Source organism: Barbus barbus (assembly GCF_936440315.1).
Source record: "Barbus barbus genome assembly, chromosome: 34".
Lineage (NCBI taxonomy): Eukaryota > Metazoa > Chordata > Actinopteri > Cypriniformes > Cyprinidae > Barbus > Barbus barbus.
The window spans coordinates 23,727,695-23,752,651 of NC_136762.1; the positions used below are offsets into that span (position 1 = coordinate 23,727,695).

General features: G+C 37.7%; 1 protein-coding gene across 1 annotated transcript; it reads right to left on the reverse strand.

The window, feature by feature from the left end:
* Window positions 1-703: 703 nt before the first annotated feature.
* On the reverse strand, window positions 704-24,093 carry LOC306854052 (beta-secretase 2-like). Its single transcript, XM_079391839.1, has 9 exons — window positions 23,621-24,093; window positions 15,046-15,134; window positions 10,838-11,054; window positions 10,163-10,294; window positions 6,183-6,317; window positions 5,717-5,818; window positions 5,434-5,583; window positions 4,563-4,731; window positions 704-4,059 (listed from the first exon to the last, which is right to left on the reverse strand). Exons 1-9 carry the CDS (start codon window positions 23,894-23,896, stop codon window positions 3,818-3,820), a joined length of 1,512 nt encoding a protein of 503 aa, XP_079247965.1. The 5' UTR covers window positions 23,897-24,093; the 3' UTR covers window positions 704-3,817.
* Window positions 24,094-24,957: the final 864 nt, after the last annotated feature.

The following is a 24,957-nucleotide window of genomic DNA, read 5'->3' on the forward strand; positions in this document are numbered from 1 at the left end:
CGGTGCAGTTAATGAAGTTATCAAGAGTGAACGAGTCTGGAGTTGAGCTGCAGGATGATTAGAGCTGCTTTAGGTTCATTAGTGGCTTCATGAAGCAAACCTACTTAAAACAGCAGCGGAGAGGCTTGTTACAGAACTCACAAAAAGACTTGAGCCTGTGTGTATGCAGTTGAATCATTCCCTCTTGATATATCCCAGCTGATTTCAGACAGGAGTACAGCATGTAGCATATATGAACAAGAGTTCATAGCATATTTATACATTTGCAACATAGCATTTGGCTCCAGCAAATGTCTCCACTGGCTGGCACCCACTGGCAACACCACCCAAGACACCCTTCTCCTTTAGAAAATGCAATCACTCATTTTTACAAGTAATTATTTAGCCAATGCTTTATCCCAAGCAATTTAAAATATAGGATACTACAGATATAGTACACCTGGAGTACCTCTAAAGGCAGTAATATATATATATATATATATATATATATATATCATTCAAAATACTCCACATTGGTCAGAAACACCGTCACAAACAAGCCAGTCTGATCATACTCCGTGGCTATCTTCCAACAGCTTGTACAACTTGCTAAGTCAATAAGATAAAAGATAACAAGAAGAAATGTGAAGGTCCCAAATGAAGTGGCCACTTCTCAATTCAAATCGTGGGTGTTTTGAATTGATACAAGCATGAGCCGTTATTTGTAATGTTCATATGCTTTATTTATCCAATAATGGTTGTTGACACTGCAAATATGGAAAAAGAATGGTAATTCAGGGTTTAGCAATATAGTGAAAAACATCACATTTTTAATACCCAGGGTTAACTGTTAACCCCAGGTATGAACAGTGTGAAACCCTAAACAAGATAACCCAAGATTGTATTAATCTGGGGTTTCCAAATATTTTAAGACTTAGAATCTACTAGAAATAATTTAATCACGATTCACCAGGTAAGGATACACATGTAAATTAAAGAATTAAGAAATAAAAGATCAATCCAAAATCAATTACACAAAACATAAAAGAATAAAAATAGGTCAAAGATGCACAAGATTCTCTCCTCACTCTTTTTCCAGTCTTTAAAAACCCACATTAGAGAAATGAGAAATTCAAGAAAAATCTTCAGCCTGATCTGAGGGGTTCAAATTTTATCTAGGGCTAAATGTCATTTTTAATTATGATATTACACAAGGCGGCACACCCTTAAAACAGAGAAAAAGTTTCCCTGATTTTTTAAATCTTCATGATTATGAAAGTTATAAGAATGACATCGTTGTACCAATCACACAAGCACATTTAAAATGCTACCAAACATGACGGAGAAAAACAATGGGTCTCATTCACTAATAATTGCGTAGCTTATTCGTATTTATATGCACATTTGAACCTCTCAGGAAAACTTTCCACTTATTTCACGCCACATGCACACAAATGTGTTCTTACCCTCTTTTATCTAATGTTAATGGATTTGGAGTATTCAACGTGAGTGGCTGCGCGCGCACAGTTAGTCATTTGCATAAACCATGCCCAAACCATCTCTATATATAGGCCTTACTCGCTACCTTTACAGCCTTTCATCAAACATATGCCTTTCTTTACAGACACTCTCGCAGATCCTTAAGCAATGTCAAGTGTGCAGTCCTCAAAACCATCATGATAACTCTCGGAAGATTTTAGCATGGTGATGCATATTACAATGTTAATGAATTTGATCTGGGCAGAATAGATCTGCTACACTGCTGCTGTTGGTTATTGCTGTAGTTGTAGATTATTGCTGCTGCTGCAAGCAAATACAGGGACTTGCTACTGTCAATGCATATGGTGATACGGTGCTGTGAGTATTTAAGACATACTGCTGCTGCACAAATAGCATATGAAATAATCTGTAGCAGATCTACACAGGTGGAGCTGGGGAAGGTGGAGGGTTTCAGAGAAACTCTGAAAGCACGCTGCAAAAATCTCAAGCTAGCCAGCCATATACCGTATTCACACGAATATAAGAGGGTTTTTTTTTTCTTGGAAATGCATCTGAAAAAACGTGGTCGTCTTATATTCTGGGTCTAGACTTCGACATGTCAATAATACACCCACAACAATAGGTGGCGCCAAATACATAAAACGCGTATGCCAAGAAATATGTAATGTAATGTGTGTTGTAATAATGTTAGAAGATCGCGAGTGAAAATAAAAGAAAAAGAAAAGCTTACAGCGGCATGAGTCGTGACACATGTTAGCCTGATGGGAACAAACTTCCTCTGTAAGTAATTTTAAAATGTAAGGCAGTAGCCTACCCAGATTTGAAGACTACAATAAGATTTCACTTCTACTGATAATGACATTTTGCTAGGCTACTATGAGATGGATGGACTAATTGTTATATAATTCAGATGGGCTACCTGTTATTTTTATGGTTTATCAAAAAGTGTATATTTTAAATGTGATTGTTGGTACATTTGACCAGTGTTTACCATCCATTCAAAACAAAAATATGCAATATGAAAATAATTTAAGAAATTTAAAAAAGATTTAGTTTTCAAAAAGCCTTTTCCAAAAGGTACATCTTGAAAAAGTCTTATATTCGGGTCAATACGGTAAATGCAAGGACGTAAGCTCATTGGCTGCATATGCAACATGAACCGATCAGCTTGTGCCAAGTCCTTTAACTCTCTGAATATCATCAGTTACGTTAACAACCCAATCAGCCTGCGCCATCTAGAGTTTCATGACTGAACTATACATTAAACAATAACAGAAACTTATATACACCCAGTTTACAGATCTCACATTGGCCAACTGCACATACTGTATATGCCTGCATTATTATTCAGAGAAACCTTACATTGTTTGAATCATGATTTGTTTGTATGCAGCATTTGCCCATATGCATGCTTAGCGAATGAGACCCAATGAATTCACTCAGTGTGGCATACAGACATTCAGAATGAACTTTAAATGAAAGGAACAAGGAAGTCTGTACAAGCAACTCTCCTGCCATCTTTGCCCAGTGAAATGTGAAACTAGGTTTATTTTATCGTGCGTTGTTGATTTTCGGCGAAAGTTCCTGAATACAGGTCACAGCAGAAAACTGCTTTATGAGGAAGATCATAAACATAGTCCATACAGCTTCTGTGCTATATTATTATTGTGTTTTGAAGCCATACAATAGCACATATATATATTTTTTTATATATTTGACCTCAACAGCATCCCTTCCCATTGCTTTTTTTTATTGTACTCTATATATATGCAAGAGAAGCATCACGCTCTGTCAAACATTACAGGTTTGGAACAATTTTTGGCTGAATTATTCCTTTCAATGCACTGCTAAAAGGGACATCTAAAAGCAAACCTCAACAAACATGAACCTCATTTAAGCCCCAGAGAGACCATTGCTGATTTCCAGTAGTTTTATTAACTCAATTATATTGAAGACTAAAAATAAAAAGAGCAGCATACTTTGGAGAAACATTGGAGCATCAACCTCACCATTTACTCCAATGCCATATTCATACTAATATTTTGGCACTTTTATTTATGATTTCTTTTTCTTTTTTTGTTTATTAGAATCACATGTATAATCATGATTCCTTCATCCTTCAGTAGTTTTATCCTCTTCCTTAAAAAGTTCAGTCAACCGTAAATGTCCACAAGCGTCAACGAATGTCCAAATCCCAGCATCTTCCACCCAGACAAACAGGAATGTATGTAATCTCACCCGGAGCTCAGTGCAGTGTGTTCACCCCGTTACCTGCTCTGATTCCTTCAGCCCTGTTTTGCTGAGTTGGTGCCTCCTCATCTTCAGTTGATGCCTGACGTCACTTGATGCGATGCCGCACCAGCGAGGATTCGTCTGTAATCTCGCCGTCTCTGTGCCGTCGGCAAGGCAGTATGAGCAAGATGAGGAGTGCGATCAAAACCAAGGCACACATGCCCATCAGAGCGTACGCGATCACCCACATCACCGGTTCCCTGAGAGGCATGACACTTGTGCAGTCTGACGCTACGCCTTCAGCTAGGAACGGCCCAGCGATCTCTGCAAATGGCACACCACCGTTTTCTGTAGGATAGACAGAAGAGGTATTTACTTAGATCCTGAGATCCTAAATTACCTGAGGGCCAAATTAAGCAATGGTGGACAGTAACAGTAATTTTTTACTATTACTGTTAAGCACATTTTTCCAATAGCTCTACTTTCTCTGATTGTTTTTATTTTGGTAAACTTCATTACGTTCCAAAGCATAGTATCAACGTTTTTACACCACTACATTTCATTAAAAAAATACTTATACTGAAGTACTTGATTTTTGTAATTCATCCACCACTGGTTATAAGTATATTTAAGTAAATATATAAGGACAATGCGTGTTATCGTAACTAATCGTAGCTAGCTGTGCATTAAATTATTTTAATTTACCTGCCAGCCAGTCAGAATCAAGTATTCAAAGAGACCATAGTATAACTTGACGTATACACTGTTGTACAGTGCTAACCATTTCTATCAGAAACAATTTCAAAAGTAGAATTTGAAATATTAATCTGCACACCCTTGAACCCACCTACCTGCACAAGTGCTAATGGCAAAGCCCACCCTCTTTTGTGCACGGTCAAAGATGACGTAGAAGCCCTCCATCACAGTGGCTCCAATGACTAGGCCGTTTGCTGAAGGGGAGATTCCGAAACGGAAACAGTCCAATTTGCCGTCAATTTCGGTGACTGGCTGGACGTACAGCTGCGGAGACAAAAGTTGGTGTCAAGGAAAGAGCAAGTACGTACAATCCTGGTTTCTGGTCATTTTAAGAAATTCTGTAACATCACATCAAAACCACAAAGCATATTATTAATTTAGAGCCTATGCACAATAGAGTGTAATATAGTGATGATGTATAAACTGTTCAAAAGAGAGCTACAATTTCTTAAATCCCGAAAGAGACGATGAATGACAAATATGCCAAAACCAAACCTATTAATTTAGGTTTATTTTTATTTCAGTCCTAGTTTTAGCTTGGTTTAATTTACTACAACTAAATGAAAATGATAAATATTACCATGGCAACTAACTGAAATTTCAAATTTAATTTTAGTAACTTCAATTAAAAAAAAAACTTTTATTTTTTTGTTTACTACCAAACTAAACTAGGGCCATTAAAGCACAAACTATACTTTGTTTTTTACGCATGTACATAGTCAAATGCGTAGCCTTTCAGACATCTGTTGTTAAAGTCTTTAGTTTGGTTTTCTACTGTGAAATAACAGAAGTGTTGCCAACTTGTGGAACAACTGATTATTGCAAAACAAAGTCAATGCGACCTGAGGTTACAAAAATCAGGCAGTGCACGTACAGGACGTGCACATTATTCTGGTGACAAAATGCACTGTATGCGGACTCGCGTATGCGTAAAACCCGAAGTATACTTTGGGCTTTAGTCCTAACCTGGGGAAGAATGGTGATGCGAAAGGACTGGCTGGTGTTCGTTGCTCTGAGGTAGATTGAGATTTTTGGAAAAAACCTCCATGGTGATTCGCCTTTCATCCAACATGCAAGCTTGGTGCCATCAAAAAATCCCGCCGAGAAATCTTCAATCTGGCAGAGCAGGAGAGAACAGGGTTGCACACAATCAATTGTAACTAAGGAGCCATTTTGAAGACTGAGGCCCTTAAACATGCACAAGATTGCATATGTGAGGCAAGTCATTTGCCAGAATGGAAGGTCATACCAGTGATGTTTGCATAATGGCCTCCACCACAGCACTAAACACATTTCCAGGAAGTCGCAGTAAAGTCGTCCCACTATCCACAATGGCTTTATCTGAGTTGTACTGAATGAAACGACCGAAGGGAGAGAAAGATCAGCCAAAGCCTCCATCAAACAAAATGCAATACCTGCTCTGCTCCTCTCAGGATTTCATAAACAAGATCACTGCATTCTTAGTAGTGATATTCTCTGCCGTATATCTTATTGCATGCTGGAATTACTCCACTGGCAGCCTTTGAAGGTACACTTTCAGCTCACCCTTGGAGCAAATCCAGTCATGACTCTTTACTGTCCTCACAAGGTCAAATAACCATAGTGTTTTTAACTCTATCACTATCTAAAAGGATGGACTATATTTTCTGGTTGAATTGACTTTGTTCATGATAAATGCAAAAGTGCATATTTTTGAGCTTTGCTGTGTTATGTACCTCTTTGCAGTCTAGGTTTAAATTTTGGGCTCCAACTTCAAGCTTCAAGACTTCCACTTGATAGTACCATTCTTCTAGGACTGGTGTGTACCAAACTGAACCCCGGTACAAGGTGGGCTCAACTCCTCCCATGATCTGAAACACAACACAAGCATCAAAGAATGCAATCTGAGGCATATCATCTTTCCTTTGTATATATTAAAAATGAATTAAAATTAAGGCAAGATAATACAGGTTATCAAGGTTTTAAATTTGTACTAATAGTTAACTCTGTAGATTAGTCAGTACATTAAGACAGTTGTTTTATATCACAAGACTTCTGAAAAGTCATGTTGAAATATGCAAAAAAGGTATTATTAAAATATGCACGTTTGCATACATTTTGAGAACAGAAATTTGAACATTGGATACATTTTTGTTTTAATTTGTTGACACATTAAAGTTTTTTTTTTTTTTTTTGGATAATTACAGTGGCATGCAAAAGTTTGGGAACCCCTTGCAGAATCTGTGAAAATGTGAATAATTTGAACAAAAATTAACATTACATTTAACAACTATTAACAAAGGTTCAAACATCCACTGATGCTCCAGAAGGAAACACGATGCATTGAGAGTCGGGTGAAAACTTTTTGAATTTGAAGATCAAGGTAAACTGTGCTAAATTGGTCTTCCGAAGCTCAGTACTAAATTGAAAAAAATATTTCAACAAAATAAGACAAATTTTGACATCTTCATCCTGTTCAAAAGTTTTCACCCTTAATGCATCTTAATGCATCGTGTTTCCTTCTGGAGCATCAAATGTTTCAACCTTTTTCAATAATTGTGTTTGAGTCCCTCATTAGATCTCAAAATCATACAGTCGCTGCTGGAAAGGATTCAAATATGCAAAATGATGCTGGAAAACTGAAGAATCTGCAGGACCTGGAGGATTTTTCTGAAGAACAGCGCTCAGTTTAACTGTTCAGAACAAACAAGGGACTCATGAACAACCATCGCAAAACAAAAAAACAGTCGTAGATCATCCAGGTAACCAAACACAGTATTGTAACTTTTGAAGGGGATTATTTTAATAATTTCAGCTATTTTTTTGTCTTGTGGACTAAATGTAAACATCTTTTATGTAAACTAAATAAAAAATAACATGCATTTTGTATGATCTCTCTTATTTTAGTAAAATTATTCACATTTTCACAGATTCTGCAAGGGGGTTCACAAACTTCCGCATGCCACTGTAGGTATATTTATACATTTCCACTAGTCTGAAAGATGACAAGTTTTGGAAGCATAATATACCAAAATCTCAAAATTGACCAGTGTCAGTAACCAGCGTTTTTGTCTGTAGTGTCTTGCTTTAAATCATTGAAATTGATTGATTCATCTAGATAAACAATGTTTTCTAATTTTATTAGCTGTATTTAGTGTTTATTTTTCTGTTTTACTGCTGCCATCCTAATCAAAATTAATAGTCGTTATTCTTTGTATAAAAAAAAATTAAAATAAATTTTTTATTATTAATGAATTATTAATTTAATTTAATTAATCAGATTTTTTTTTTTACACATACAATACTATGGCTCATCTACTTATTTTTCCTTAGCTTATGTCTAAGAATATCAGATCAAGCAAAAGTAAATAATAATAATAATAAATAAAAATAAAATGGATTTTCTGGAGCTTCTGACTTCTGCAAATAGCATCCAATTAAGAGGGTAGTCAAATATTTCCAAAAGGCTTTGGACATTGTTCAGCGGTGGACACAGGACACACCCCTCCCCACTGTGCTTCCCATCTGCTCCTCTCTGCGGGACACGTGGCCGCCTCTTCTTCCAGCGCTCCCGTATTGCTAACAGAATGTGCCAGCAACAGGGGGCTCTCTTTAGCTTAATTAGCTTCTCACTAACGAGACACGTCGTCCTATAGGAGGCAGCGGAGGTGTGAGACATAGAGACGCGCTGAGCTATTATGTTTCTTGAGTAGTGCTGAGAAACCCAATCTCATCTGTCCTTGAGAGGTGTTAACTGATCTGATTTATGAAAGCTGGAAGCCGGAACGCTACCTATGGCAGCAACTCATACGGTTAAACTCCAGTTTACTGGTTAATAACATGAGAAATCTTTCACTAGGGGCCAATTTTGATCAGAGTCTCAGATTTTGTAGACTATGAGTCTAGCCACTTTGCTTCAAATTATAGAGAATAGCCATTCATATATAGTGTTGGGGGTAACGCGAGTTACATAATCAGATTACTTTTTCAAGTAACTAGTAAAGTAATGCATTACTTTTAAATTAACAAGAAAATATCTGAGTTACTTTTTTAAATAAGTAACGCAAGTTACTTTGTTTTCCTATTTATTCACTGACACCTTTCCTGTCCTCGTGTTAAGATAATTTGGGAGTAAGGGCACAGGCATTTTCTTCAGCCTGAGGATTATTAATTTCACTCTTTGTGTGAAAGGGCCTTTACATTTGCCAAAAATATTACTTTTGGGTTTTCTGTTATTAAAAATAAATAAGCGAGCGCAGCCCAGGTGACAAAAAGTAACGCAAAAGTAACGTAATGCATTGCTTTTTTGATTTTTTTTTACTTACTTTTTAAGTAAAGAAATATTGTAATGCATTACTTTTAAAAGTAACTTTCCCCAACACTGTTTATATACTGTATACCTTGTCTTCTAACCCGAGTTTTGTTTTTAAATATGATTTAAGCACTGATAGATCCTACAATTACAGTGTGTGTGTGTGTGTGTGTGTGTGTGTGTGTGTGTGGAAGACTGGTCTTTCAAACACATTAAAATGCACAATTTACATGATTCCTTATTTACATGTAATGCAGGCATTCTTAAACTTTTTGCCATCTGAAACTCTTTCACCTAATATATTTACTTGAAGTACCCCTCATATTTTAAAATGAATATTTTAATAATTAAGTATCAGATTTGCATGTTCGCAGTTCCCTGACATTGGTTAATGGTCATATGAAATGCAGGTAAACAAATACAATTTTTCATGTTTTTAATAAGTGTTTTATTTTTGATTGATGTTATTTTAAAGTGATTTATTTTCATTTTCCTTTTAATATCATTTAATTACTTATTAGCTTTTCATTAAACTCTTGAACCCCAGTTTAGTTAACTTAATGTAATGTATTTTATATATCAATATTAAATATCAATATTTTTATATCAATATTAAATCAAATTATGTTATTGAAACAATGTGATAACGAGATGGGTCAAAAGCAATCTAAAAGTAATTAAAAAGTAGTCTGATTATGTTACCTAAAATGTGTAATGTCATGGATTATGTTACTAACTACAATTTTTGTCATGTAATTTGGAATCAGTAGCTGACTTCAATTTGTAAGTACTCTTTCCAACACTGTGTGTGTATGTGTGTGTGTGTGTGTGTTATATATGTATATTATATTCCAGGAAGAACCAGTTATTGATTAAATATTCAAAAAACATTTCACTATTGTGTCTCTGTTCTCTGTTAAATTGTTCATAGAGTCTCTTTATTCAGTCTAATATTGTGGAACCCTCTAATGTAGCTCTAATAAACCTCTACCTAAACACCATGTAAATATACTAAAAGTAAGTGCCACAGATGTTTTCTGGATTTTTTTTTTTAAACTGAACAAAGACATATTAACAATTTGTTTTATAGATATAATGATTTAAATGTACTTTTCAAATAAAATGTTTTTTGGAATGAATTAATAACTATAAATACAAATACTTCATTTTTGGCACTAAACTTGACAAATCATTATAAACAAAACTTATAACTTTTTCAAACATCTGCCATGAAAAGTATTACCTATATATATTAGAGGTCCTGTATATAATACATAATAGTTTTCATGTTAACACGATCAGAGTTGTGTACACACTATAGCACTAAATTGGATTAATTTTTAACTAATTTAGATTGTATATTTTTGTAGTTCGGTGCAAGACTACTTCTGGTTTGGTACACACCAGGCTGCCACCAGCCGGGTCAGCTGTAGTGCTGGCAGAGACTCCTGCTCCACACATCTGGAGAGAAAACACATCTGGAATGCCGGTCTGTCTCACAACAGAGTTGAAGAAGGGCTCCACTGATGGGTCAGGCTGAGAGGAGAAAAATACAAAATTCATCTTAAGGAAATTGAAACCAATTTTTAAATATGTACTTTCAAATAATATAATACTAACACCTAAACATAGTATAATATTTAATATGTTTAGGTGTTAGTATTAAATCAATATTTGTATTGAGTATTTATTAATAATTGAGAAAAATATAAGACAAAGAAAAGACAAGGAACAGATGAGAAAAAATATGCTCTCATAAATGTTTAAAAAAAAGTCCCGAAAAGAGAAGAAAGAAAAAAGTTTGATATTATCGTACAGTAATATATTAGAAATGTACCATGGCATTAATCATTTACCATGGTACATTATCCATTACTTTCTGAAACATGGCTCTTAGTAATAGCAAATATACATTGACATTTGCAAATAATAGCACTGCTATTTGAGGATCTAAGCCACACCTTTGTGACACCAAAACTGAACACGTGATAACTATAGCTGAGATAAATCAAACAGTAGCACCCATCCCTAAAATAACACACCTTTTCTCAATAACACACCTATATAACATGCACTTACCCGAGCCAGTAGAGGATATGCAAGTCCAAGAATTCCCTGCCAGTTGATTCCAGGCAGAAAGAAGCCTTCTGAGGTGAGGATTGCGGCTATGTTGATGGTGATTGTACCACTGGGCCCTTGAGGAATGGCGATGCGGTCAGTTCCCAGCTCCCCTTCCCATTCACCCTGTGTGTATTTTACTGCAACTCCCCTCCCGGAGCTCTGATACGTACTGGAACTGAGCAAATCATCATGACATTGATTCATCACTAATGCACTGCTGAACTTACAAACATCACTCACTGGCACACATTAAAAAACTGGAATATAATGAATGTAATTTTTTCTGGATGCTCTGTTACAAAAGAATGTGATGTAGTGGTAATGTGCGTTTTGATGTTACAGTGCTCTGTTGTAGTAGAATGTGATGTAGGGATGTGATCGTACAATGCTTTGTTATAGTGAAGTGAGGTGTGGCCAAGTATGGTGACCCATACTCGGAATTTGTACTCTGCATTTAAATCATCCAAGTGCACACACACACCATAAACACACCCGGAGCAGTGGGCAACCATATTGCTACGGCGCCCAGGGAGCAGTTGGGGGTTCGGTGCCTTGCTCAAAGGTCTCACCTCAGTCATGGTGATTATTCACTCCCCCCACCGTCAATTCCTGCCAGACCGGAGATTCGAACCCGCAACCTTAGGGTTACAAGTCCAACTCTCTATCCATTAGGCCACAACTGCCCCTGAAGCAGTTATAGTGGTGGCATTTAAGGATTTTATTCTTACAGTAGTGTATGATGTAACTAAAGATGTAATTTAGGGATGTGATCTTACAGTGCTCTGTTATAGTAGTGTGTGAGGCAGGGGTGTGATCTTAAAGTGCCCTGTTACAGTAGTGTGTTATGTAGGGATGTGATCTTACAGTGCTCTGTTATAGTAGTGTGTTATGTAGGGATATGATCTTACAGTGCCCTATTATAGTAGTGTGTTATGTAGGGATGTGATTTTTGAGGTTTGTTTTTCCGTTTTTTTTTTTTTCCAAATACGATCAGTTTGACCAGGGATGACCTGCTGAACACACCACAAAATCTTTTACCGGATTTTGATTTTTCGGACGTTTTGCTGGACATTGTAGTTGGCGGAGCCGTAGCTCTGGTCAAACGCTACAGGCGGCGCAGGCGGCGGGGGAAGAGAGCCGGATTTCGAACGGAGTTGCCTAGCATCCATCTGGCGAATCTCCGCTCTCTACCCAGCAAAACGGACGAACTCCTTCTGCTCTCCCGGACAAACAAGGACTTTTCTAACTCTGCTGCTCTGTGTCTCACGGAAACCTGGCTGAATGGCGACATACCAGACAGCGTGCTACATCTGCCTAATTACCAGCTGATCAGAACAGATCGGGGAGCAGAATCAACAGGGAAATCGCACGGCGGCGGGACTTGCTTTTACATCAATGAGAGGTGGTGTACAGATGTAACTGTGTTAAAGAAGATTTGCTGTTCAGATCTATAAACGCTCTTCATTAACTGCAAGCCGTTCTATTCGCTGCGGGAGTTCTGCTCGTTCATTCTCGTGAGTTTCTACATTCCACCACAAGCGCACGTGAGCACAGCTTTACAGAAACTCGCTGATCTGATCACAGAGAGTAAGGAACAACACCCGGACTCTGTTTTAATCATTCTCGGGGACTTTAATAAAGAAAATCTCTCCCGCGAACTGCCAAAATACAGACAGCACATCACATGTCCCACCAGAGACAGTAATATATTGGATCACTGTTACACAACGATAAAGGACGCATATCACTCGGTTCCAAGAGCAGCTTTAGGACTCTCTGATCACTGTTTGGTTCATCTTATTCCGTCCTACAGGCAGAAACTTAAATCTGCAAAGCCTGTATTAAGATCGGTTAAAAGATGGACTAATGAAACAGAGCGGGATCTACAAGCCTGTTTCGACCTCACTGATTGGTCTGTTTTTGAAGCTGCTGCCACCGATCTGGACGAGCTCACAGAGACTGTGACATCTTATATCAGTTTCTGTGAGGATATGTGCATTCCTAACAGGGCTTATCTAATCTACAACAACGACAAACCATGGTTCGCTGCAAAACTCAGACAGCTCCGTTAGGCCAAAGAAGATGCTTACAGAAAGGGGGATAAAGTCTTGTACAAACAGGCCAAATACACACTGGAAAAGGCGATCAGAGTGGCAAAGAGGAATAATTCTGACAAGCTCAGAAAAAAATTATCTTCCAGTGATCCTGGTTCAGTGTGGATTGGAATGAAGGATATCACCAGTTACAAGTCACCCATCCTCCAGTACTGTGGAGAATCAACACCTGGCAGACGACTTAAACGAGTTATTTTGTCGTTTTGAAAGATCACCCCACACCCGCTCTGAACACCTCTCCACACAACCATTCACACCTCCAGCAACCCCTCTCTCCCCCACACCTACGATTCAAATCAGCGAAGAAGATGTGTGCCAGGTCTTCAGGAAGAACAAAAGAAGGAAAGCACCAGGCCCAGACGGTGTGTCACCAGCCTGCCTAAAAACCTGTGCTGATCAGCTGGCCCCCATCTTCACACAGATCTTCAACAGTTCACTTGAGCTGTGTGAAGTGCCCTCATGCTTCAAACGCTCCACCATCATCCCGTCCCAAAGAAACCCAAAATTACTGGACTTAATGACTACAGACCTGTGGCTCTAACGTCTGTAGCCATGAAATCATTTGAAAGACTGGTTTTGGCTTATCTGAAGGACATCACTGGACCCCCTGCAGTTTGCCTACAGAGCAAACAGGTCTGTGGATGATGCAGTCAACATGGGACTGCACTTCACCCTGCAGCATCTGGACAGATCAGGGACTTATGTGAGGATCCTGTTTGTGGACTTCAGCTCCGCTTTTAACACCATCATCACGGAAACCCTTCAGAATAAACTAACCCAGCTTTCCGTCCCCACCTCCGTCTACCAGTGGATCAACAGCTTCCTGACAGACAGACAGCAGTTAGTAAAGCTTGGTAAATTCACATCCAGCACTCGAACCATCAGCACTGGAGCTCCTAAGGGCTGCGTACTCTCCCCACTGCTCACTGCTTGAGCTTAACACGCTCAGAACTGTGGAGATGATAGTGGACTTCAGGAGAAACCCCCCTGCTCTCCCCCCACTCACCATCATGAACAGCACTGTGACTGCAGTGGAGTCATTCAGATTCCTGGGCAGCATCATCTCTCAGGACCTGAAGTGAGACATTCACATAGACTCCATTGTCAGGAAGGCCCAGCAGAGGTTGTACTTTCTTTGCCAGCTGAGGAAGTTCAACCTGCCACAGGAGCTGCTGAAACAGTTCTACTCTGCCATCACTGAATCCATACTCTGCACCTCAATATCTGTCTGGTTCAGCTCAGCTACCAAATCTGACCTCAGAAGACTACGGAGGGTAGTCCGCACTGCTGAGCGCATCATTGGTACAACCCTCCCCACTCTCCAAGAACTCTACTTATCCAGAGTGAGCAAAAGGGCTGGTAAAATCACTCTGGACCCCTCACACCCAGCACACTCCCTCTTTGAACTGTTACCGTCTGGTCGACGCCACAGAGCTCTGTGCACCAGAATGACCAGACACAGGAACAGTTTCTTCCCTCAGGCAATCCATCTCATGAACACTCAACAATAAACGTGGAACACACAACTATAATACACTATCCATTCACCACATTCACTAATTTTATCTTTATTTTCTAATTTCTAATTTGCACATACTTGACCTGTACATACATAGTTGTCTATATTATATATTGTGTTTTTGCTGCTTTGTACATTGCCTTTTGGTTAATTGTTGTTATTCTTTTATTATCTGTGTCCTGTCCTGTTGCTGTATTTCTGTTGCACTGTGGAGCTTCTGTCACTACAACAAATTCCTTGTATGTGTAAACATACTTGGCCAATAAAGCTCATTCTGATTATAGTAGTGTGTGAGGCAGGGATGTGATCTTACAGTGCCCTGTTATAGTAGTGTGTTATGTAGGGATGTGATCTTACAGTGCTCTGTTATAGTAGTGTGTTATGCAGGGATATGATCATACAGTGCTCTGTTATAGTAGTGTGTGAGGCAGCGATGTGATCTTACAGTGCTCTGTTATAGTAGTGTGCGAGGCAGGGATGTGATCTTACAGTGCTCTCTTATGGTAGTGTGTTATGTAGGGATGTGATCTTACAGTGCTCTGTTAAAGTAGTGTGTAATGTAGGGATGTGCTGCTGCAGCTACAGCAAAGTTGCTGCTTCCAGTATCAACCAGGATGTTCAACTGCAAAGAAAGAAAACAATGACGTCATTATCTTACAGTGGGGGAAAAAAATTATTTGATCCCTTGCTGATTTTGTATGTTTGTCCATTGACAAAGAAATGATCAGTCTATAATTTTAACGGTAGGTTTATTTTAACAGTAAGAGACAGAATAACAACAACAACAAAAAAATCCAGAAAAACACATTTCAAAAAAAGTTATAAATTGATTTGCATTTTAATGAGTCAAATAAGTATTTGACCCCTTTGCAAAACATGACTTAGTACTTGGTGGCAAAACCCTTGTTGGCAATCGCAGAGGTCAGACGTTTCTTGTAGTTGGGGACCAGGTTTGCACACATCTCAGGAGGGATTTTGTCCCACTCCTCTTTGCAGATCCTCTCCAAGTCTTTAAGGTTTCGAGGCTGACGTTTGGCAACTCAAACCGTCAGCTCCCTCCACAGATGTTCTATGGGATTAAGGTCTGGAGACTGGCTAGGCCACTCCAGGACATTAATGTGCTGCTTCTTGAGCCACTCCTTTGTTGCCTTGGCCGCGTGTTTTGGGTCATTGTCATGCTGGAATACCCATCCACAACCCATTCTCAATGCCCTGGACCTGACGGTACATGGCCCTGTCCATCGTCCCTTTGATGCGGTGCAGTTGTCCTGTCCCCTTTTTGGTCTCTTCTGACCACAACACTTTCACCCAGTTCTCCTCTGAATCACTGGCAAACTTCAGACGGGCCTGTACATGTGCTTTCTTGAGCAGGGGGACCTTGCGGGCGCTGCAGGATTTCAGTCCTTCATGGTGTAGTGTGTTACCAATTGTTTTCTTGGTGACTTTGGTCCTAGCTCCCTTGAGATCATTGACAAGATCCTCCCGTGTAGTTCTGGGCTGATTCCTCACCGTTCTCATGATCATTGAAACTCCACGAGGTGAGATTATGCATGGAGCCCCAGACCGAGGGAGATTGACATTTATTTTGTGTTTCTTCCATTTGCGAATAATCGCACCAATTGCTAACCTTCTCACCAAGCTGCTTGGCGATTTTCTTGTAGCCCATTGCAGCCTTGTGTAGGTCTACAATCTTGTCCCTGACATCCTTGGACAGCTCTTTGGTCTTGGCCATGGTGGAGAGTTTGGAATCTGACTGATTGATTCTGTGGACAGGTTGTCTTTTATACAGGTAACAAACTGAGATTAGGAGCACTCCCTTTAAGAGAGTACTCATAATCTCAGCTCCTTACCTGTATAAAAGACAGCTGATTGATTGGGGATCAAATACTTATTTGACTCATTAAAATGCTAATCAATTTATAACTTTTTTGAAATGCGTTTTTCTGGATGTTTTTTTTTTTGTTGTTATTCTGTCTCTAACTGTTAAAATAAACCTACCATTAAAATTATAGACTGATCATTTCTTCGTCAGTGGGCAAACGTACTAAATCAGCAGGGGATCAAATATTTTTTTCCCCTCACTGTATGTATTAACATGTATCACTAAATGGTGGGTCATTTATGCATTAGCTGGAAATAGTTTTAAGAGGAATACTCCGCATTAAATACAGCTTATGATCATCTGTGACATGCTGTTGATTACTACAGAAAATAAACAACATTTCTCAGCTACAATAAATAAATAAATAAAAATTACAGATGTTAAAACATTCTGTGATTTGGTCCCATTTCAATTGATCCTGAATGTATTAAATGGGGTTCAGGTCCATGCTTTTTTGCAGGCCCGTCAGGTTCTTCTAGACTCATGTCCACAAAGGTATTGTCTGGAACAGAAAAAGGCCCTTCCCAAGCTGCTGCAATACAGTTGTAAGCACCGAGATCTCTAGAATGTCATTTTATGTTGTAGCATTAAAAACAGACTTCACAGAAGTAACTGTGTTTCCACATAGTTTTGGCCATATTGTGTATGTTCAATTATATGGAAATAAAACAACCAATACACGCACTTCTAAAGACACTTTTTTATGCCACAAAGGTTTTTAATTGTCACATAAATACCTTGGAATTCTTCTCAGGAAATATTGATATAAGTGATCAATTATGATTAATTTGATTAGTTAGTATATCATGCCATTAATTTGATTTTGAATTTGAATAAAAAGAAAGTAATGTCACAGAATAAATAAATATGTGTAATAAATCTGAAATATGACTAAACATAACAACAACAATAATAGTAGAAATACTACTAATAATAAATTACATCAGAATGTCTTCTATCTAAGCAACAAACAAAAAACAAAGTATTATTAGCATACAAATACTGAATTACGCTGACATGTAGCGCCGTTGTGCTTCGGGCGTCCCGAGTTCGAGTCCCGGCTCACGGACCTTTCCCGATCCTACCCCCTCCCCCACCCCTCACACACTTCACTTCCTGTCGACCTCCAGTCCTATCTAAACAAAAAGGCATAAAACGCCAAAACCCATGTACTGTATCTTAGCTTAGGTTAAAATGCAAATTGAAAATCAGACGTTTTCAGAGCACCCAAAAGTATGTGCAAACAACTATATGGTATTGTTTTAGATTATTTATAATTTTTTTTATACCTAAATGTCAACCAGCTAAATACCATCAAACCCTGCTGGCACAGAGCCCTCCAATTTAGACTCTCCACACATACGTTTTTGTTTGCCAGGCGCTTGCGAGGTGGTCACGGCAGTTGGAATAATGTTGTTGAAGCGCTGGTTCAACGAGGGGGAACTAATGAGATAACAGAGCTGTGCCATCTCACCCAGTTGCCAAAGAGGCCATTATGGGCATTCCTCATCGTTAACGCCATCATAATATACACACAGATCTGCTCCACTGCACTGATCCTAACAGCTTAATCTAAAAACACTTAAACTCTCAAACCCAGGAACGCATTTTAATGCCGTGTTTGAATTAAACATTATGGAAAATCTTGAGTTGTTAAGTAATGATTTTTATATCTTTTCAGGAGGAGAAAAAGTGAGAAAGATTTTTAAGATTTTTTTGAAAGATTTTTAAGCATACTTACACTCTTAAAAATAAAGGTGCTTAGAAAGGTTCTTCGCAGCGATGCCATAGAAGAACCATTCAGTCAAAGGTTCTTTAAAGAACCATCTCTTTCTTACCTTTTTATAATCTGAAGAAACTTCTTTCACCACAAAGAACCTTTTGTGAAACAGAAACGTTCTTCAGATGTTAAAGGTTCTTTATGGAACCATTTAGACTAAATGTTCTTCTATGGCATCGTGAAGCACCTTTATTTTTAGGGGTGTAGGAAAGTTTTTATATAAACTTTAAGATTTGAAGTACACTACAAGTGCACATTCAGTACATTTAAGCACACATCTTTTTTCACGAGGGTTAAATATTACAAATCATGGTTAGTTACATTAATAATAAACTGATTAGAACAAGCAGTGGTTAATAACATGTCTGCTTTGTAAAGTATTGCAGGAATAGAATGAACAGTATGTTTTTCCAAGCATAAACAGAATGAATAGTATTTATTCCAAGCATAGACCTTGTTTTTGCAGGGTGTGAAAGAAATTCAAGAGGAATAATCTTCTTATCGTGTTTAACTAAAGACCTTTCCAAATAAGTTTCCAGTTATTGTGTATAATTCCTCATTCCTTGCCGGCTTTAACTCAAGACAATTATTAAGTACGAATTTTCAGACAAACAGCACAAAGTACAACCGCTGTTTCCCACACGACTACAATCACAGTCTTCAGTGGGGAAAGGCAGAAAGTGTTTGTGGTTATTCAATTAAAAATCACAGTGCAAATTATCATTGGTAAAAAAAACAAAAAAACAACTACAATAGCAATGTAAAATTGCTCATAAAACCAACAGTAACAGTGCTTGCCTTGCTACTTTGAAGGATACATTAAGGACACTTTCCTCACTTTGGCAATGTTCCTGCCACTTCCTGTCTGGTACGAAAAATCCAGCCATGCCACAGCCATGACTACAGGCTACTTCCAGTAAACATGAAGTCTGTCCGCAACAGGGCCCTGGCACACACATACTCCCTTTGGTACCAAGAATCTTGCCCCTTCCCTGTGCTTGTCTCTCCCTGTACTCCTCCTCACTGCGCTCCCATGGCTCCTTTACTGGTGAAGCGGGCTCTAATCACCCCAATCGAGGTGGCTTAGCTAATTGGCAGGCGCTCTGTCACTGGGAACGCATCTGCTACCTGTTTGTACCAATTAGCAGATGTGAGCCACTCCAGTCCGACGCCTCCGCACATACGACAAATTCCGCAATTAGTGGCTCGTTTAGAAAGAGCACCTCAATTAACATGAGTACCCTTAATTACATATTCGCAGAGGAAGATCCTGGCCTCTTGCAGTTCACCTTACTCATTCAATTGTGATGAGATGAGAGAATAAACATGATGTTCAATGACACTGCAGATTTCATTATAATATTTCCAGAGAGACATGCCACGTGATGAATTGTGATCACTTACATTCAAGCTTGATTTTCTAAAGAGAGAGGAATGCAATTACAGTTATAGCAGGGGTTTAAAATGCTTCTACCTGAAAATGTAATGCATCAATTTTTAAACAGAATTTAGGAAGTGGTGTTTGCATTGGTGCAAGCCTTCATTTTTAGCATTAGGGAGTTCAACAACTGAAAACAAAACTGAAACAAAAAATGTTTTAATATTTTTGGAGAAAGGTCAAGGTGATGTAACTTACTTGACAACATGATAAAATAAAAAGCCTCATTAAAAGAATGAAATTCTACTAGTATGGCATAATCTTTTATATTAGTTTTTTGATTAAAAACTGTTTTATTATTTATTAGGCTAATATTTGAAAATCTTTTGTGTGCCAAATCAAAATCATGTAGTGCAGACCTTAGATAAGGTTGTAAAATATCATGGTGTCCAAATTTAGGCCTAATGATATTTATGAATTAATTAATAGTACAAGCTATTATGAATCATATTCACCATTACCTGTATCAATCTCAAAATTATTTTTATCTGTATTCAGCTAAAACTGGAAGTGGGCTAGGCTTAAACCAGAAGCTATTCAAATTTGATGAGAAGCCCATTGTAAATGTAATTCTGTACAAATATGCCTTGTATAACTCATACAAGGTTGAACTGTTTTTTTTCAACCTTCTGATGTTCCTTCGTGTTTATTTCATGCTACAACTAGTAGTAAAGAGGAAGAGATAAGGAATGTAACAGTTAGTACAGAAGTAGTTTTAATTTGTTACTGCACTTAAGTACATTTTTCAAGTATCTGTACTTTACTGGAGTAGTTTTATTTTGAGTAACTGTTACTTCACTACATTCCAAAGCATAAGATTGTACTTTTTACTTCCAATACATTTCATAAAATATATCGTTACTCCTTATAATATATCAGCAGTGTTGGGGAAGCTACTCTGAAACTGTAGTTTGACAAGCTACAAGCTACTCGTAAGTTAAAGTAGTTAAACTACAGTCAAGCTACCCTTTTGGAAAAGTAGTTAGCTACACTACAAGTTACTATCAAAAAGTAGCTAGCTACATTGAAACTACTTTTGATTTTTTTGAACAACGTATATTATAAATAACTGAATAAGTGTCTGAGGAATGTTTTAAGTAAAATATTTAGTGTTTAAAACAATGCAATACAATTATGATTTCAAAGAATATTGTTTTATTACACACAACACTCAAATATCTCAGACTGTTACAAAAAGTGTAACCTTTACTTGTCGTTTCTTTGAAAGACATGAACTTGGACAAATAATGCCATGGGTAATTAACGTTAGTTGTTTCTCCATCCTCCAAATCTGCCGCCACGTCTTGCTTCATCATGTATAATATGGGTGTGTCAACCCACTTCTGTACGTCAGTGAACCGTTAGCCGCAAGATGCGTGATTAAACAACAGGTGGCGGTAATGGCAAAAAAATGAGTTTGTAACCTAACAAGAAGAATATCCTTGCATCGCGCTGATTCGCGCAGGCTCGACAAAACACAATGTAGCTTTTGCTCGCGCTACACCGCTACTTGCTGCAAAAAGTAGTTAGCTACTGGAAAAGCTACACTGTTTAAAATGCAACTGAGCTACTGCCAAGCTACTGAAAAATGTAGTTAAGTTAGTAGCGTCGCTACTTGTAGTTAACTACTCCCCAACACTGTATATCACGCACTTCGAGACGCAGAAGCGGTGTCTGATTCATGAACAAACTGATTATTTTCAATGAACCCGTTAAATCGGTTTCGCAAATCGCACCAAACGTTTAATTCGCGAATTAGAATGATCCGATTGTGAGCGCACGTGGGTGCGCGTTTGATGCTGCGAAAGTTACTAATTTCGAATTTTAGGATTAATTATTGTAACTGAAAATCATATTTAGGTCAAAACTGTTGATTGTTTGTGAACCAAATCCGCTGTAAAGGGTGATTTATATAAGCCCACTGAACTGCTTGAATGCAGACAGATCAACATCAGTGTGGTCAAAAAAACGAAACATTAAAATAACACAGATTAAATCAAATAAAAAAACGCACGTTCATATTCCCCGCTGCTGTAACGTTAGCAATTTTATTATTGCTATAATAAAATGTAACGTCTGTTTTTATATTGTTTATCAACAGTATACATTTATCTATCGTTTAGATCAACTAGCCGATTATAGACAGATATGAATGTTTATTTATAACCATACTGAAAATAAGTAAATATTGTTAGCTGATGCTAACTGTCTAGCTAACAAACTTGCTGGTGCTAAATTGAGGATATTTCTAGATATAAAGTCCAAATATTTTTTATTCAACCACCTAGATACAGTAGATTACATCTGAGGGAAAAAGAATGGATGTGATGTTCAGAACATGATAACTACAGTAATTATCAGAGTGGGAAGTGATGCCCTCTGGGGGCATTTGGCCAGGGGTATTTTTACACCACAGACAAGGTTTGAGAAGAAAAAAATTATTATTTTCCTTAAAATGTTCTTCCTAACTTCAGGCCTTATTCTCATGTCATATATAACAGAACAACAAGCTTTAAAACACTTTTTTTCTTACTGAAAAGCAAATGGTCAAATCGGTTTTCTCTCCGGTACATCACAGTGTAAGTTTCACAGTGAACATTATTACATCACTCTCGTCAACCTAGTCCAGATCAACATCAAAATATATATCTTGACTCCATAATATAGTTGCTATTTTGGGAAAATCACAGGAATTTTGAGCAGTAGGATTAAAAAAAATGTGCTAATATTAAATTAAATTATAAAATTGCTAAATAAATCTATCAGTACTTTTTTACTTAAGTACATAAAAAAATTTAGTACTTTTGTACTTTCGCTTGAGTAAAATTGAAAAAGCAGTAATATTTTATTATACGTATCTGTACTGTTACTCAAGTACTTGATTTGTGTAGCCTACTCCATCCACCACTGACTCTCGGTTGCTCTATTATTTTGGTAGAATATGTTAGTCAGGTTAGACTGCATTTTTAACCCTTTTGTGAAAATAAACGGCGCTGTGCGGTACAGTTGAATCAATAGATTGTTCTACCATCCACAACATGTTTTTTTAAATACATCTAAAATGAATCAAACACTTGGAGTTTTGCAGGGTTTTTGATAAGAAAGAGAAATTAATAACAGCAATACCAACTGACCATAAAGCCTGTACATACAAGTGGACACGCATCTGCTTCAGGCCCTAATCGGAGTCAGCTGCTCTCATTGAGGGGCCCGCTGTCATGTGAACCCATGTGAGTTGGCTCTAACATATTCTCAGCACAAAGATCAAGCGCTCTTTGGTCTCCATCCTTAGCCCAAGGCATCTCATAGAGACTTTCACATCACATGCTTCTTGAACAGATATGCTCTTAAAAGCGGAAACGCAGCGTTGTTTTGAGTTTTAAACAAGTCCGTGAAGGGCAAACCATATGAAAACTGTTGAAACTGATTTAGTGGCCCTAAATGTATGTGGACGCTTAAGCCACACTTACTAATGTCAATGTCATTTCATTATATAAAATATCACACATTTTCTCAGAATTATAGTAATTAAAGTCTTCTAACTTGACTCTAACTGGTCCTATTGGACGTATGAGAGGTCATTAGAGGTCATATCCTCTCAAATTCGCACAGGTCTTTCTTGCAGACTAACTAAAGTTGTAGTTCATCACAACAATGGCCATTCTTCACTAATGTCTGACAAACAGAACAGCAGGCTAAAAATATAGCACTCATGTTGTTGTGAAACTTCCTTTTTTTTTTTTTTTTTGTAAGTGTGCTTCTGCTATTTTTCTGATTTGATGTTTGTTTATAATGCAAAGACATTCATTTGTTCGTGCGACTTAAATGTCCAGATACTTTTAAAGGCCACCCTATAATAATGCAGAATCTAGTTTAAATAGGCGTATTTAACAGTTCCGATGTACTGGAGACAGTTACAAAATTAATAAATGCTCCGTTTCAAAACATCATGTACAAAAGGAAAAATGATAGAAAAGAGGTATGAAAATGTTGAAAAAAATGACATACCGTTTGTCCCGGAGTCCCAATGACCATCTGCATGTAATATCCCCTTCCAGAGTCTCCTCTTAAATTATCGATCATGTCCAGAAAGTCGACAATCCCAGCTGGATCCGATGCCAGGGAAAGTCCACTCTCCACTGCGCTGTGGTTCTTTCTCAAAGGCCTGAGGTCCAGCTGCACAGACGCGTTGAAGTTCCCCGCAAACATTTTTAAAGGTATTTTAAACACTGAATGAGACGTCCAGAAGGAAAGGGAAAGTAGCAAAAGCCCGTAGAGCAGCATCTCGCCAAACTTGATGTTGACCAGACAGACAACACTCAGCTTCGCTTCAAAGTGCAGAACTCTGTCACTGATAGCTCCATTCTCATTATTAGTTATGGGAATAATCTTCGGTAGAGAGTATGTGAACCAGACAGATGCCGCAGGGATATAAAGTAGGCTATGCGTGTAATGTGTTCAATTGTTAACTTCCTGAAGGAGCATATGACGGATATGACGAGCATTTCCAAACATTCCAGAGGCGCGGGAGAAGGAAAGATTGTGTCTCAAAAGCCTGTGTGCTGAGGCTGAGAACGCTTAAAATACTGCTGAAGACAGTTCTGTATGAGTCCGCCTGCAACGCACAGGGACAAATCTTTAGAGAGTAAAGTTTAATCTGGCTGTTTTAATAAGTAGCATATTCTAACTAAGAAAGCGCCATATTGATGACAAATATTTGCATTTTCAAAAGAAATAGCTACAAATGCTTTCAAGGCAGTGTAGTTTTAATTAAGTAAATAATCTAAATCATACATAAATGTATCTGGTAAAATAAACCAGTAGTTTAAAGTTCTTGAAAATAATTAATTCGACATTGTTTGCAGCAGGTGCCAAATTGTTATACAGTCAAATGTATTCAGACACCTTCAACATTTCTCACATTATCACAGTTTATTCACTATAGTTTCGAAAATGTTAATAAAATATGAAAAGAACTGTGCCAGAACAAATCTTAATGTCAGATAACTTTTATAGAAAGCTATAATGAATTAGGTTGAATCGCTGTCAGCTGTTAAATTTAAGTACATATTTAGATAATACCAATTTAGGTCAACCAATTAGCAAGCAATGCTTCATTTTGTTCAGTCTGTGGTGTAAAAAGGTCACATTAGCAATTAAAGAAAAAAACAACAACAACAACAACAAAAAAAACACTGGTCAGGTAAAAGTGTCTGAATAATTTTGGTCCCAAATTTTTATCAATTTTTCTGGTAGTCATTTTATGAAGAATCTTTGACCCGGTTTCACAGTCAGGGCTTAGACTAAACTTAGACATAGTTCAATTATGACATTTAAGTAATTTT

What these genes read in the sequence shown, in the direction of transcription:
- LOC306854052 (XM_079391839.1), bottom strand. Translation starts at nt 23,896, where the DNA reads ATGCTGCTCTACGGGCTTTTGCTACTTTCCCTTTCCTTCTGGACGTCT. An exon ending in TTGGGACTCCGGGACAAACG is followed by an intron (nt 15,135 to 23,620) that starts GTATGTCATTTT and finishes CTTTCTTTGCAG; the next exon opens with TTGAACATCCTGGTTGATAC. An exon ending in CATATCCTCTACTGGCTCGG is followed by an intron (nt 10,295 to 10,837) that starts GTAAGTGCATGT and finishes TTCTCCTCTCAG; the next exon opens with CCTGACCCATCAGTGGAGCC.